A 17799-nucleotide genomic window follows, 5' to 3' on the forward strand; every position below is an offset into this window, starting at 1 on the left:
GGGATTATGTTGTTTTGAATACATGGATTTAGGGCATCTGCTCTAGGATTGCTTAACTTTTTGTCTTAACTATGCTTAATGCCATTTGAACTGATTATTTCCTAGAAATGTTAATTATTTGGCTTGAAAAATAGAATTTTTGTATTTCTATGAAAAACCAGACTTTTCCATTTGATTGAATCCTATGTGTAAAAAATACCTAAGACAATTAAACTCTTTGAATTTTGGCAATATTGTTCTGTATGATTAAATTGTTTCCCTGTAGATTGTACACACAGATTAAAAGTGAAGGTAGTAAACATAAGTTAACCCAATGACAGTCAGGCAGTGGTGCTGTTAAAAGCCCCTAATTGCCAAAGAAATAAAGTCTAATTCATTTATGAAAAATTTTTAGGCAAGTGTAAGCTATATTTACTTAAAATGCATAATCTACTTCTTGATGATAGATTAGATTGAACAGCATGAATTGAGAGTATATATGAAACTATTTATAACATAACAAACTATGTAAATCAATATGTTACCAGCACTTATTTGTATATAATATTATGTCCTTAAGGATTCAAAAGCTGTTACCTCTTTTTCAGTGGTTTAGATCCAGGTGCCCACTCTTCTTGAAAGCCTTTTTTACTTATGACTCTCCAAAGGATAATTTGTACCCAGGATCAAAAGGAAGGCTATTAACAACGGAGAGATCTAAGATATATACCCCAACCTCACCCTTCCAGAGATATTACCTTCATCCATAGTTCTGCCATGAAACTGGTCAGAACACCAAATATATCTACATCCTGCAACCCTTTCTAAGATGACTTTGTGAATGTGGCATCCGTATTTCCAAGGCCAGGCTGAGTAGACAGCTTCAGGAATCCTAAGTGTTTAGTCTTTAGGATTTTTTTACCCTCTGACCATTTGCACTAAACTATAGTTAAATATGTCCCATTAAGTCGGAAGCAAACTAATTCACACAGATCAAGAACAAAGCTTTACAATAATGTGCAAAAGAGAAGAAGCCATGAGCATTTCCCTATTTCTCAAAACCACCCCATTTTTGGTCTGCTTACCCAGCCTGGGTGATGTTATGGTATTTACATTAATCTTCTCATTGCAGGGCTGAAGGTGACATGGCCTGTATGCTGCAGGTTTTTCTGAAGAAAAACACTCATTTCCATGTCTTCCGGTGATCTTGTGCATGCACTGGATGACACGGGACTGCATCCCTTTGCCACAGGTAACTGAGCACTGGAGAGATACAAGATGTGTTACAATTCCTTGTTGCTCTTTCCTTGTTCTAGATTGTGAGCCACCTTTTCCATCCCTTCCTTAAAATTTAACATGAGTCACAACATCCAGAGTTGATGCAGAACGTGGGTCAGAAATGTCGATGCTTACCTCAGGCACAGCGCTGGGGTGTGAAGGACAGAGGTGAGTAAAGAAGAGGAAAGAAAGTTGGAGAGTATGACTCCGAGGCAAAGAATGAATGATGCCCGTGTTGCACTCAGGCGGACAGTGTTTAAAGTTCTAATACCTGGTTTGCAACAAATTCATTTTTAAAAAATATTTTATTTATTTATTTGAGAGCGAGAGAGAGCACAGAGGGAGTGGCAGGCAAGGGGACAGGAAGAAGCCAACTCCCCGTGGAGCAGGGACCCCAACCTGGGCCTCGATCCCAGGACCCCAGGATCATGACCTAAGATGAGGGCAGATGCTTAACCGACTGAGCCACAAAGTTACCCATGATCTGGATTTTTCTAATAAAATATCCTTTTAATAGATTACTTATATTTTAGTGAAGCAGACTCTGTCTTCATTTGTAAGACATTTTGTAAAGAAGAACATACTCAATGTACAATCGTCTTTTATTAGACAAGTCTTTGGGGTCCAAATGTGTCACCAGTTTTAACTTGTTACACAGATAAACGGATGCTTATTTGACTGTAAAAATACAACTATTTTCTGGGATCAAAATTACAAGTGAAAGAGTAAATATGGCTTTGTTTCTGAAAATAATGATTTATGTACTGATCATATTATTTTCTACATAGTGAAGATTTAGCCATATTTAGCCAAATAGTTGTAGAGAATTAAATCAACTCCAAAAGACATGAACAAATCAAAGTAACACATTGTTTTCAGGGTTGTAAGAAATGAATGAAATAAGTAACTATAGACACATGATAACTCAAAATATATAATTTTAGTAGATAATGACTAAATAGTTCCTTTTATAAAATTTGAAAACACTTAAGACAAAAAGATGTTAATTGCATTCCTTATGTAAGTTGGGTTTTGTAACAATCTGGGAGTAACCTGGAAATGAAAATAGTATCCAGGAAATAATGGAAGTTTATAATTCATTTAACTAATACAATATCATTTCTGCCTTTGGAACTATCAGAATCAGCTTTATCACAAAATTAAATAGTCCGAAACATTTCTTTTAAATAAAAACAATAAAAAATAAAAATAAAAATAGTCTAATAGCCTTAGGATCTAATTTTCATTAGCATAGTTTAGCAATAAAAAAATCAGGCTCTTACTAGTAATAATCTTCTTTATAAAATACTTTTTGGTAAAATTTTATTGCATATAGGTGAAAAATGAACAGATATTTGAAATGAAATAGTTGAAATCACAAGACATCTTCTAAACTAGCTCTTACTTTATTATAGAATGTACTAAGCAATTGGATAGTTCCTTAAATCGTGTCACTATGATTAAAGACAGGTAAGGATGCCTGGGTGGCTTAGTCGGTTAAGCGTTGCCTTCGGCTTAGGTCATATCCCAGGGTTCTGGGATCAAGTCCCGCACTGCGTTCCTTCCTCAGTGGGAAGTCTGCTTCTCCCTCTGACCCTTATCTTGCTTGTGTTCTCTCTCTCTCTCAGAAGAATAAGTAAATGAAATCATAAAAAAAAAAAAGGAGGTTAAAAGAAAAAGAAACAAAATAATTCTGGCCTTGAAATGAGGAGACTGAGTTCTAATATTGTCTCTGGCAACTAATTTGCCTGGGACTCATATTTCCTTTTTGTTAAGCAAGGCATTGCAGTAGGTTGTAACAATACTTTTGGATCTAAATTACTATGAAAGTAAAAATTCCCAGTCACTGATTATTTAAAGTTACTATAGTCTGATAATTTTTAACTGGGGAGGCTTCTTAACAGGAAAGACTCTCTAATTTCATCATCCAATTATTCAGTGTGCCAGCCAACAGTGAAATGGCACAGTTTCTATCAAGATGGTAATTTGATTAAATGTCTCAAATATCCAATCATTTATTGAATTTTCAAGTATTTATTGATCATCCACTATGTTCAGGATCCCATGCAGAAAATAAAGACATTAACAATTGTTAATATGATGAAGTTGGTACTTTCACCAGTAAACTTTATTAAGAAAACCCTAAAACATGTAAAACAGATGGTCAGGAATAGATTATGAAACAATGCGGAAGTTGGGCAATTTCATCCACTTTCAGCCAAGTGTTTAGTATTTAATTAATTTATTTTTAATTTTTCCCAACTGTTCAGTATTTTAAATAATGAGTTGCCTATAGAATGGTAGTTTTTTGCTTTAGGATCAAAGGAAACTAATACCACTACCTCCAGAAGCTTTTAATTCATAGGATACTAACATTAGTTAGCCTTACTATTTATTTATTATATGTCGGACAGTATTATTTATTACATGTCAGGCAGTATTTATTATATGTCAGGCACTGTGTTAGGCCATAATTATTTTGGTATCTCAAATGCAGCCCATGAATACTAGTTTTACCCCTTTTGCACAGATAAGATAGAGGCTCAAATAAGTGAAATAAATTGCCCAAAGCTTTACAGTTAAGAAGTAGTGGGATTGGAATTTGAAGTCACATATACTAAATTCAGAGATCAGATGCTTAAGCATTACTTGATAGTAGAACATCACTAATACTCTTCTTAGGTTCATAACCAGAAATCTTTCCGTGTCTTTATCCTGCCAAATGGACATCTAATCCTCATATCTCACTATTAAACAATTAGAAGGGGTTTGTTTTGTTTTGCTGTAACCTAGGTTATAAGATAGGAGATAAACTTTTTTGCCTTAAAGACAATTCACTTGCATGATTTATCTTGAGATAGAGTGAGCATATAATTTTTCACTCAAATCAGGCCACTTGTGAAAGAAGTGGTTAAAATTATTGTTCCTATACTATAGGCATACATTGGACAGTCATGGGTAATCTGGCATGTATAGTCACCTCATCTACAGGTATTTTACTGGTAGATCTAATCTATGTAATAGATGATAAATACAAATGAATGGACACAGGAAATAGGTATTACATTTCAAATATTATCTAATATGCTTTTACACAGAATGCCTTGGCTAAACTTTATCATAATCCTCATAACTTTAAAAATGAAAAGAGTGAGGTTCATAGAGATTTCTTTCAATATTTACTGCGAGCCCACAATGTGCCAGACACTGTTCTGGATATTGGGATATGACAGTACATAAAATAGAGAAAAACACATGCCCCCAAGGAGTTTACATTCTAACAGGAGAGAGCAGAAAAGTAAAGAATTAAATGTCACTGTACATTAGATATTGACAAGTGCCATGGAAATACTAAGGCTGGGAAGGAGAGCTTGGGGAAGTCTTGGGTCTAAGGCTTTGTAATTCATCTGGGATGATCAGAGAAGGACTCATGGAAGATGTAACAGACTTGCTTCACAAAAAAAGAGAGACAAGCATCAAATGCAAGTCTTTTGAGTCCAAATACGATATTCTTTCCATTGTATTTCTATACATCTCAGATTAATTTCAATGGCTTTTTCTTTCTCTCTCCTTCTTCCCTTTTCATCTTCTTTCCTACCTTCCTTCTCTCCCTTCTTCTGTCTTTTTATCTAATACATTTTATTTTTTTTTATTTATTTTTTTTTCCCTTTTTATTAATTTTTTCAGCGTAACAGTATTCATTCTTTTTGCACAACACCCAGTGCTCCATGCAAAACGTGCCCTCCCCATCACCCACCACCTGTTCCCCCAACCTCCCACCCCTGACCCTTCAAAACCCTCAGGTTGTTTTTCAGAGTCCATAGTCTCTTATGGTTCGCCTCCCCTCCCCAATGTCCATAGCCCGCTCCCCCTCTCCCAATCCCACCTCCCCCCAGCAACCCCCAGTTTGTTTTGTGAGATTAAGAGTCATTTATGGTTTGTCTCTCTATCTAATACATTTTAAATCTTGCTCTTCACAAAAGTACCCAGTAAATTTAAAATGTATTGAAACAAAGCAGCACTCTAGACTTCAACTAAAGGTCAAAATGCTAAAATGTCAACATCAATTTGCCAGCAACTGGTAAAGAAACACAGGGTATGCCTGATAACTTGCCATTGATATTTCTTTTACAAGGAAAGTTCCCTGACTGGAGTATTTTAAATAGAGAGACTTGTATTGTCTGACAAAAAACTCAACAGTTAATCTTGCCCAGAAGGACCTTTGAAACAAAGCACCTCATGAATCAATCCCATGAACTAGAAGCCTTTAATTCTGAACAGGAAATGCAATCTTGATGTCCCAGATTTACCAGAGTAAAAAGGAAACCGCAATCTTCAGAACAAACTTGAGCTGTTTAGAAAATTGCTCACATGATTTTGGAGTTAATTTGGACCAAGATAACAAGGTACATGGAGAACTGCTGTCGGTAATCCCTCTTGCTCACCAAAAAAATGAGCCCCGAAGTCTCTGGAAGTGAAATTTGTTTTACTTACTTAGTGATAGTCATCATTTCAGATTACCTGAGAAAATTATGACCTTCCCTGCACTTGGGAACACATGGGCCATATCTTTAGATAATATCCCCATAGATTTCTCTTTTATTGGAATGAATCCTTCCTGGCCCTGGGAGATTAGTGACAACTTCTAACACTGAATTAAATGAAGTCAAGAGAATATCAAACACTAAGCATGATTAGAGAAACTTTCTCAATAATTCACAGTTTGGACTATTAAAACAATGGGAAAAGCGTTTAGCAAATGAGAACCATGAATACAAATATTGGCAAATCAATAAAAAGGCTTTATCCTCTTTTAAAATGGGATACACATTGGTCTTACAACCATTTCTTACAACCATTTCTGTTAGCTGAAATTTTAGTTTCTTTCTGTCATTCTTATGCTAGGTAATAAGAATTAACTAACTTTATTTTACCTAAGAAAATTTCATTTGAACTAACTGAAGAAAAGTATCTGGAGAAGGAAGCGATGTACAAGCTGGGGGAAGTGTATTGTGGATGTTTCCTTGGCTTATATATTTTTTCTAGAAATGGCCAAGGGTGACCTGGTGTTAGATACAGATATAAGTCTTGGAAAGTTATACGTACACAGATGGTAGCCCTGCACTGGACCAGATTTGCCAGCTTGGTTTCACAAACTTATGAACTGGCCTAAATGCAAACAAATGAGGGGATATAGAAAAAAACATAGGAAAAACAAACGCACTAAAAAATTTCTTAACAAACTTATAATTATAGGGTATTTTCATAGAAGGAGATGAAATAAACTCTGAATGGCTGGGATGTCCATCTCATGGGCAGGCCAAGATGTGGAATCCATCACCAAGGATGGATGAGGGCTGAAGCTTTGCCTAATGTGTGAACTACAGGGAGAAACTTACTATGGGCATTTCACTCCTGACATAATATTATTTATGGCATTATTACACAGTGTTGCTCAGGTCTTGGTTTAATACTTTGAAAAACATGTAAACACCTTAGAGAAGGTGTTCAAGAAAAGGCTGTGCATCTTGAGACATTTTATTGATGCCTGATGAAATTATTTGTTTTCAAGTCTAATCTTGAAAGATTGTAGATAATTAGATCTTAATTAACACAATGTGTATAAATAAGTTTTGATGTACTGAACACTACATAGAAGGTATGAGTGTCCTCTGCTGCTAAAGTTTCATTATTTTATATAGAAATACTCCTTTTATGATAGATTTGAATGTTTATCAAGAATCTGCATCTTTTAAAAATAATCTACATGTATTGTTCTCCCAAAGTTTCTATGACTATCATTACGCTGAGTGACATAAATTTACTAAATAGTAGTAAATGACAGCAAATGTGCTTTGAAATACATTCACATTAGGAAAACATGCTTAATTCAAAGAACAAGAGCTACACAGGCATGAAGAAATAGCCATATAACAATTTATAAAGTGTCAAAATGACAGAGAAGAATGATTTTCAGAGGTTCTCAAGGTTCATAGGTTCTTGGCCATCACACTACTTGAATCTACTTTTGCAAGGTAATAGAATTATCTTTCTGTCAATTGAACATCCGTGAGTCATGTAGGAATTTCCATAATGGCTCATAGTAAAAATTCTACCATGTGTCATGTATCTGTTAAATTCATTGAAGAACATCGTTTTCTTCTTGTCCAAGTGACCTATGTACTTCTAGAAAACTCATTTTTACTTAAGAACTCTTTATCAATGGCATATCTGTAAATATCTCTTAACTACTCACCTATGTAGAGAGGAGACTTTCATTCTTTGCACTGATACCTGATTCTTATAGTGCTTCTGTGCTTGACAGTTTCCGAGATCAAGTAAATCTATTCTGCATACGTGATTCTGAACATGGAACTAAAAACCACTTGCACATCTAGTCTTAGGTATGGGGATTCTGTAGTAAAGTGTCAAATTTTAAAATTATTAGTTAAATGATAGTTTCTTACTTCTCCTTTCAGGACTTCAGAACAGTCACAATGACACTGTTTTGGTGCGAAGTTATTTGTCATCCTGGATATTTCATTAACTTGGATTTGGCAACAAACTGGGACAGTGTGGTATAAATAAATTTGTAGACTCCAGTTAAATAATCAGCTAGTTTGCCAGTGAGTTTATAGAACTATTAATTTGTGCATGTTAAACTGTAAAGTTCTTCAAGCTGTAAAGTGCTGTCAAATGTCCTCTGAAACATCACACCGAAGAGGCAGAAAAACCCAACAGTAAAAATACTACTGTAAGATATTTATTTGCAGTTTTGTTGGCTAACAAACACAACTAACACGGTTTGCTTTTGAGTTCCTTAGAAAAACAAACAAATTTCAGTATATTCAGGGGTTAAAAATAGTAATTCTCATACTTGGCCAGCATAGAGATTACCCGAGATTCCTTCCTTCTAGACTGTGCCAAAGATATATATTTTGGAGAGAATGTGTGTTCTCTAGGCCAACAGTGAAGGAAGGCTCTGTAATGCTTTACTCATTTCCAGCTGGCCTTTGTAAGAAATAGGAATTCCTAAATTAAGAGAAAATTGTCACTGGCAAACAGAGTTCAAAAAAAATTTTTGAAACCAATATAATAGACAATCTCACAGAACCTGATATAATCTCTAATGATCAGTGCCAATCTATAACAAAGTTAACAGCATTGACTTGGATAATTTGTCTTTGGGAATAAGTGGATGATTCCAGAGTGGTTTAACAAGAGTGAAGTAGCATTCGCAGTGGAGAGTGGACCTCATAAGGAAAGTAAATGATGACTTCTACTGGAAATTATTAGCGCAGCATTCCTATTCATTTATGTATATGTTTGGCAGTTCCATCTTTCAACTTTTTAATAAAGTGAGTGTGAAACAAGCATTCTAAGGAACAAAAGTTAGGTTTGTTTTTTGAGATTTGTTATTTATTTTGGTCAGTGTTTCTGCGTTTTTTTAAAGTAGTTCATCTGCCTTATTTAACACATGGGTATTTGGACTTGAATCTATTCCTAGAGGTCAGATGTTTGAGGATTTTTTTGCATGTGTGTTTAATTAATTCATCATTTGGTTCTACAGTTCAAACTATTCTCTTTCATGAAAATGTCTGCATATCGTTAGAGCAAATCAAGGAAATGTGTGTGGCACAATCAAGCAGAATGCTTATGAATGATTAGCAGATAGTGAGTATGTTATGAAAGGGCCATCAAATTAACCCCCCAAATCATTTTTTATATCAAAGTATGCATTGATCACCTCAATAATGGAAGAAAAAAAAAGATGTTTTGCATTAAGAAGCAATTAATAAACATAAAGTCTTGAACACATTTGCAATTCTCCCAGGCTATGAATCACACAGTGTTGGAGAGGTGAAAAAAGACTATCGAGACATTTCTATTTTATCTTTCTCATTCCTGTGAAACATCTTCCCACCAGAGAGAACTGCTTGGAAGGACAGTGATTGAATTTCCTTTTCAAATAAAATAATTTCCAGGTCTAGTCCAACAATTCTGCATCCAAAATGAATCAGATCCCTCCACGGCCATGTGAGAGAAGTGTGTAGGTTTTGTTTTGTTTGTTTTAATAAAGTCTTGGTTTAAAATAGCGCAGAGAGCACTACGTAGTTACCTTTAAGTTATGCCAACCTGAAATAAACCAAGTATTTGCCAGGTCACAGAGAAGATTCCTAAGTGTGCTTTGCTTCCATCCACTGCTTTCTTTCCAGGTTCGATAACTGCCATCTAACCTGAGGACAGCTATTTCAACCAAATGGGTTCAAGAGAATGCAGAAGTCCACCAGCTACCTCAAAACTCAACGTTAAGCCCTTTTTTGACTGTTATTCAAATAAGGGTCGATTTACCTTTTAAAAAATACATCACATTTTTAAGTAGTTTGATTTACCATACAGAAAAGGGTCAAAGGAGTCATACATTTACATAAAATTATACTGATTAATTTTCCTAAAGAAAAATAAGCTAGTTACTAATACTTTTGTAGTAAAATAGATGCAATTTTGGAGTTCTTACAGAATTAGAGTCAGAAAATAAAATGGATCAGAAGAAAAGAAATGCAATGTTTAGATATATCTTACATTTTTTGCTTACTTGATGAAAACGCTTAGTGATCATTTATTCAATAAACATCTGTAAATGTAATGCAATGTTCTTGTCACTCAGAAAGATTTGCGAGAAGGGTAAAAAGCATTAAAGTATTCCTTATTATTAGTTTTTAAATTTATTTATTTATTTGAGGGAGAGAGAGAGAGAGCAAGCAGGGGGAGAGAGAATCTTAAGCAGACTCTTTGTTGAGTGCGGAGCCCAACGTGGGGTTAGATCCCAGGACCATGAAATCATGACCTGAGCTGAAATTAAGAGTTGGACATGTAATCAATTGAACTGTCCAGGTGGCCCAAGGTATTCTTAATCAGACAGCAACAATATAAGGCAGTAAATAATTAATGGAGAAAAAGTAACATAGTCATTAAGTCCAAAGAAATTCTGTCATTTATTGTGGAAGCCTTTGAAAGATCAGACACTTTAGATGGTCCTTGAAGGAAACACATTCTAGGCAAAGAGATATCAACAAAGACACAGAGAATGTACAAGTACAAACTGCTCAGCCCTCAGCTTAGTGGAGATAGCCAATTAATGAGAATAATAAGACACTTCTCAATAGGTAAGTTAGGACCAGAATTCGGAAAGCTTTGAATGCCAGTGTGAGTATCCAAAGGCAATTCTCTGGAAGTACTTAAGCTATAGGATAGAGTGATGAAGTCATCCGTATGAGTGGACAGGTCTGAAATAGAGACGTGGGGAAGGAAGCACATTAGAAACTGTTACTCTAGGGGCACCTGGGTGGCTCAGTGGGTTAAAGCCTCTGCTTTTGGCTCAGGTCATGGTCCCAGGGTCCTGGGATCGAGCTCCGCATCGGCTCTCTGCTCAGCAAGGAGCCTGCTTCCCTTTCTCACTGTCTGCGTCTCTGCCTATTTGTGATCTCTGTCTGTCAAATAAATAAAATATTAAAAAAAAAAAAGAAACTGTTACTCTAATCCTAAGGGAAAAAAGTAAAAAGGATGGCATTATTATACTGGAAGCAAAAAACAACGGAAACAAATCCCTACTTACATGAAGAAGAAGAGCCAAGGATAGTTTCCAGCCTGGGGAGCTGGGAAGATGATACTGACATTTTCCAAGAAAAAGGAAATTGGGAGTGGGGTATGGTTGTTGGAAATAAAATGAGGAATTTTGTTTTAAATATACAAAATTTGAGAAATTCTTGGCACGCTGATGGCAGAGGCCGAGGGCAACCGAAGTTCGGCTGAGAATAAAGATACAACCCACCCCTGCCCCCACTCCCTCCAGCTACACTCCCTGTTCTAGCTACGCTCCCTCCTTGGGCACACTTAGACTTGAAAAATTTAAACACCATCTAAATGTGGATGATTCCAAAATTTATATTTTTCTTCTCTGATCTATCTTCTAGATGCCCATGTTTAAGTCTTTTTTTTTTTTTAAAGATTTTATTTATTTATTCGACAGAGATCACAAGAGGGCGGAGAGGCAGGCAGAGAGAAAGGGGGAAGCAGGCTCACCGCTGAGCAGGGAGCCCAGTGCGGAACTCGATCCCAGGACCCTAAGATCATGATCCAAAAGCTGAAGGCAGAGACTTAACCCGCCGAGCCACCCAGGCGCCCTCGTTTTAAAGTCTTTTACAGGCCAAGGAAACACAGTTCAAAAGAGAAGTGGAAATCTTTCCCCTCCAACTGGACTCTTCTCTTAGGGTTTCCTATTTCCTGTCACAGAGGTAACATCTGTACATATTGTTCAGAGCAGAAAGCCAACCTGGGAGTCCTTCTTAACACCTTAACACCTGCCTCTTCCTCATCTCTTCCACAAATAACCAACCCCAGTTCTGTTCATTCTAACCACAAAATAATTTCTCAAAGCCAACCATCTCTTCTCATCTCTACTTACATTACTATATGAACAGACAGCATTTATCTTGTTATTATGTATTTGACACTATGTTAAGAATGTTCCATAAATTATTTCATTTGGATTCACTAACTTATTTGAACCAAAGATTCAGAATTCAAATCCAAGGCTATGGGACTCCATATACTGAGCTATTGTACCTGTTACAGATCCCAGTCCTCTCCCCTCCCTAGAAATTCTGTAATATTCTCTTAGTGTCTTCCTATATGCATGACATCAGTCATTTTTGATATGGTAGCCTGAAAATATTTAAGTATTAGGAAAGTATTAGTTTTCTTTTAATTTCAGACAGAAAATGTTAACCTCTTTATAAAATTAAAAGTAACATATGGATATGATAGAAGTATAAGCACAGAAGGCCCTTTTCTCCAATGTAATTCAAACAAACTATTCTTTGTATATCTGTGAAGAAAATAAAAAAGAAATTATTTATTTGAGAGAGAGAGCAGAAGCTTAAAAGCTGGGGAGGGAACAGAGAAGGGAGAGAGGGACAAGTAGACTCCATGCCAATCACGGAACCCAACATAGGGCTCAATCCCAGGACCCTGAGATCATGACCTGAGTCGAAACCGGGAGTTGAATGCTTAACTGACTTAGGCCACTCAGGCACCCCCAAATTTTTAATATGTATAAAAATAATATGTAAACAACTTCAGTTCCTACTATATATAACTATTCCATGTAATATTTGCTCATTTAATAGTAAATCTTAGAGAAACTTCCCCATTTATAGATAAATGCATTTTAAAAAAACTATAATATTTCACTGTTTGAATATGGTATTATGATTTATATAACTACTTAAAGGACATATGGGTCATTTCCAAATTTTTGTTGTGCCAAAGAAGGCTGCAGTGAACATCTTCAAAAATATAGTTAGCAAATTAGGTGAAAATGTCTGTAAGGAAAATCTTTGGCAATGGACTTGTTGAGTCAAAGAATGTGTGCATTTCAAAATGAGATATCATTTTTCTCACCTATTAAATTGGTTTAAAAAAGTGTGATAATATCCAATCTTAGTAGTATGGGGAAACAGATATGTGGAGGCACCTGGGCAGAAAGAAGTAGAATTTGCTCCTTGTAGATGGAGCTTTGTGGTTGCCCCATAGTACTCCTCAGTGCCCATCTCTTATTGCCTTTCTGATCCCTGAAGTCATGTGTGTGTGTGTAAACAAGCTTCCTAGTTTTATTTATTATCCCATATGGACTTGTACACATTCTATATATAGTATATAAAGTTACAGATTTATAGTTTTATAACCCAAACAATTTTTGTTTTGTCTCTAAAGTAGATCCTTCATTTTAAGCAGTTTGAAATACTCTTCTTTGGACTATGCACTATTTGGACCACTGCCTCACTGACACTGGGTTATTACTTCTACTTGCACAGTTAGAGCACTGTGATATTGAGAAAGACCTAGAGTTGTTTTGGCACATTTTACAGATGTAGGAAGGAGGCTAGGGTCCCGCAGAACAGCTCTCTGGCATAAAGGATTGATGCTGGTTGTGCTCCTGGGCTCTATGGATGCCCCAGATAACCTTAAGCAAAACCAGGGACCTGTTAGAATAACTTTCCCTCTTGTTACATTCTGCATCCAAAGACCCCATATGATGCCCTTCTAAATGGCTAATTATTTGCATATGTTTCTTGCATTTTAAAGATGTCTTACTCCGGTAGTCCTGATGATCTGGTTGTATCTATCTCTGGATATCCTCTGGTATTTGGTAAGTATACACTTCACTACATTTAAGCAAAAAACACTCAGTGATAAGACTACTGAATTTTATAACATTCTTATCAAATTTCTTTATATTTTGTATGTGGAAAATATTCTCCTCTCAACCACCTATTGACACTCATTGTCCCCCAAATGAATTTTGGCATGTTCCATGCTCTATACCCTATAAAGAACATTAAGAGTAATTTTTAAATTAAGTCATATTTATTTACTGAAATGTTTTCAGGTATGACTTATAAAATGAAATTACAGATACCCTAGCATGCAGCAAGAGAGCATTGATAGTATTATTTTATAAACCTAGCAATTTTTCAAGGATTTATTAAAAAGACAGTTAATTAAGCCTTTTGGATTAAAAAAAATCCTCTTGCATTTTCTGATCCAAAGGATGTTAAAAACATATTCTTATATCTACACTTATAATTATACATATATATATGCACATATAATATATCTACATTACATATACATACGTACATACACATAGATACAGAGACACTACTTCGATCTCTCTAAATCATGAATTTTCTCTAGATAGAAGATACATACAGATAGTATGTGTTCATCATTTTTTTAAGCTAATATATTTCTGCCACATTCAATCATTTCAGCCAAATGCTTTGACAAGTTTGAGTACTTCAAACATTAAAAAATAACTTTTTAAAATCTCTTACCTGGAGTAAGAGATCAAGAGATTTTAAAAATAAAAATGGAGGGGGGTGGTGGCTCCTGGGTGGCTCAGTTGTTAAATGTCTGCCTTTGGCTCAGGTCATGATCCCAGGTTCCTGAGATCTAGCCCCACATCCGGCTCCCTGCTTGGTGGGAAGCCTGCTTCTCCCTCTCCCACTCACCCTGCTTGTGTTCTCTCTCTCACTGTCTCTCTCTGTCAAATAAATAAATAAAATCTTAAAGACAAAACAAAATGAAAACAAAAGCAAAAAAACCGCTAAAAATGGTAACAATGCAAAAAATGTCCCATTCTCTTGCAGTATAAAGAGTCAGAGGCAAAACAATTTGATAGCCAATTGTTTGGAGATTTTGAGCATGGTTTAGAAGACCACTATCTTCTCCAGATAGATAGCAAATTGTGTAAATGCTCAGTGGATATATCTGAACAACACAGTAGAAAGTCTTTCCTAATGAAAAGTATCCTATATATCACTAAGTAATTTCTTTAGTATGAACACTTACTCAGAGACCAGTGTATTTCAAATTTTCCTATAATGTAGAATATGTCTTCTGTTGGACATCTTGCCCAAATACTTAAAACCAAACCCACAACTTCTGATTTCTTTAATTCATTGACTGTCCAAAAATGATGTATTTCAGTCTGATAGATTCATATTCGTTTATGAGGTAGCTGCTCAAATTTTCCATGTCTTAGGAGATTCTACTTATAAAAAATGATAGGCAGTTATCTTTTCCAGTGACTTATAGACATAATTAGAAAATAATGCTATATAGAAATGTAAGTCCATGAAGAACGGTTTTCTAGGTTATGGATAATTTCAGTTGGGCTTAAATCTACAGATTTTGTCCCATTACAAAAAAAGTACTTGCAAAACTATTTTTTTTAAATTTGAGTAATCTAATATAAGCCTTCCTGAAGTATATTACACTACATAACAAACTAGCTATATGCTCTGCAAAAGTGATCTTTGGTTATAAGAAAAAAGAAAAGAGAAACCCTCGTCTCTCTTTTGAGATTCACCAAGTATAGAAAAACGTTAAAGGATCTGAAAGTCCTATAGCAAACAGTATTTGCTTATCTTTGTTTAACTACATTATTTCTCAGAACTGGAGACAATATCCCAAGAAATGAGTTTTCCATGGAACTTAATGTGGGAATGCAAGCCTTAAGAATTCATAAATTAATATCAATTTAGTCTTATAAATGATGACATTTGGATCTTTGATAAATATCAGTCTTACTAATGTATCTATTTAACAATATATTTTCTTCATTATAGCAGTTGTCATTTTATCCATTCCTTTGATTCTCTGGTGTAAGCTGATATTTAACATTTTCTATTTTTATATTCTATTAGGGTATTTAATTTGGTTATTTGCAGCTAACTATGTCTTTCAGTTTGAATGGGAAATCCTTTAACAAGGGATTAAGCTTCCCTCTATGACTCTGTAACAACTCACTTAGTTTAGTTGTATTAAAAACCAGTAAGATATACATTTGGATTCTGTGATCTCCAACAAGTGGATTTTAATTGGGGTGTGTGTGCCAGCATTGGGTCAGTCCAGATACGTAGAATTCCACAGTCCTAAAACCTAGCCTGGCCATGGGTCAATAAGAAATCCCTCCCTTGGGAATTCTGGCTCTGGTTCTTTTTGTTTCTTTTGACATAATGCAAAACTCTAGGCTCCATAGATGACATATTAAAAACATGGTGTTATCTAGTCATTAGTCTAGGACATTCTTGACTACATTGGTCTGGATTTCTTTCTTTATGTTTCCATCAATGATTCACTGAGTTTTTCTCCAGTGGAAAGAAAGTTTCTCTGTGATTATTCATAATTTCATAGTTTTTAGATACCTCTTCAACTAAATATACTGGATATAATTGTGGTTTCCTCTTACAGGGTGCGTTAAAAATGAGTCATTATATTGTAAGCTTTATAGTTATCACTTCTAAACAAAGATATACCATATTATCTGTACAATTAAATCATCCAAAATGATTTACTGTGCTTCCAGCTTTATTTTGAATTATATCATCACAAAAAGATTCATCTCTTGTCCAAAAATCTATTTATCTTGTCATAATTTGAGATGTTACATTTTCCATAATTTTAAAGGACTAAATTAAGTTCAAATTATAGAGTATAAATTGAATCTAAGAATAAACCAGGAATAATTATCTAGAATTCCAAGGTGTTTTGTGTCTCATTAAATTTCGCTTGAATGAGTTCTCTTGTTAAATACTGCACAGAAAAATTAATGCTATAAAAGCTTCAAGAAGATCCAGATTTTCTGTAACAGGTAGATTAAAACAATACCTTTTTATTTGCTCCTCTATAGGCCACCAATAATGAAAACAAGAAGCCGCATACGTTCGAATAAAGGCAGAAAGGTCAAATTCTGGCAGAAAATAAGGCATTTCATTAAACATAAGGGACTATGCTATTTTTCACTTCAGTATTCTAAGGACTGCTTAAATGAGTGAATACGGATTTTTACTGCCCAGAAACATATAGGTCATGTTCTGTTCTCCCGAGAAAGGCCTCAAGGCCGTATCTATATCCGAGATATAGTCAGAATGTGGCATATAATTGTGTGAAGGGTTAATGCAAGCCAGAGCAAAGCAGCCACACTCTCTGTATCCTATTTTTGCCAATTTTCTAGTCTCAGTGAAATAAACGTAAGCACTGTTCAACAAAGGCTGTATTATATCTACTTAGAAATCAGAGGTAACGTTTTTAGGACCGATTTTTCTCTTTTGAATATTCTTGGATCTATATTTTTCCCTCTCAAGCTGAGAGCAATTTCTCCACTGTTTACACAAAGCTACCAAAACATGGATGACAGAAATCACATAGGCTGATACAAATGCAGTGAACACAGTTTGAGGCATAAACAAATTGTTTCCTTAGGAAGCCTCCATTTAGCCAATAAACCATTGGCTCAACAGTGGATAACAACTTTTAGACAGTGGGACAAGCTGAGGATTTATTTGTGTTTTAACTGATTCTCCAGTGATACACCCATATTACAGAGAGAGGAACATGGTTTCATAGCTAGATTTTTGTGGATATCTCACTGAACATCCCCGATTAAAGCCAATCCAAGGCTTAATTTTAAGTCTACTTCTGTTTATCAATAGTTTAAAAAATACTAGTAGAATTTGAGTGAAACTGACAGATTAATTGAGCTCTGAGGAACACAGAAATCCACCCACAATTGCACACATCTTGTTGCTATTCCTGTTCCAGGGACACAGCTGATAAGAATAAGAAATCTATGTGCTCCCTCTGTCCATGAATACTTTAATCACTGAAATTTAATAATCGCAGCATTATTCCTTTTCTCTGTAATTATTTTGGGATGGTTTTTATTTTAACATGAAAGTAGTATGTTGGGAGTGAAAAAGAAGGGGAGAAATCAATAAAGCTCACGTGGAGCCTCTTGCTTTAACTTGTGCATGCTGTTTAAACCTGTTATGCTGAGACCTCAGTCATAAAAAAGAACAAGGAAACAGGTTTAAGGAAAAGAGAAGGCTTATATCCATACAAAGAAAAAAATGCAACAAACTAAATCTTATGAGTGAACAAACAAAAACAAACAGGCCAAGAGACAAAGGTAAA

The 17799-nt window shown here is 35.2% G+C and overlaps 1 protein-coding gene across 1 annotated transcript in view; it reads right to left on the minus strand.

The window, feature by feature from the left end:
* The window catches only part of ADAMTS19 (ADAM metallopeptidase with thrombospondin type 1 motif 19), a 261766-nt gene that overhangs the window by 2194 nt on the left and 241773 nt on the right, over window positions 1-17799 (minus strand). The window contains exon 22 of the mRNA XM_045998860.1: window positions 1065-1242. Coding sequence (XP_045854816.1) covers window positions 1065-1242 — 178 coding nt within the window. The remainder of the gene's footprint in view (window positions 1-1064; window positions 1243-17799) is intronic.

The sequence above is a fragment of the Meles meles genome, chromosome 3 (genome assembly GCF_922984935.1).
Source record: "Meles meles chromosome 3, mMelMel3.1 paternal haplotype, whole genome shotgun sequence".
NCBI classification, from domain to species: Eukaryota; Metazoa; Chordata; class Mammalia; order Carnivora; family Mustelidae; genus Meles; species Meles meles.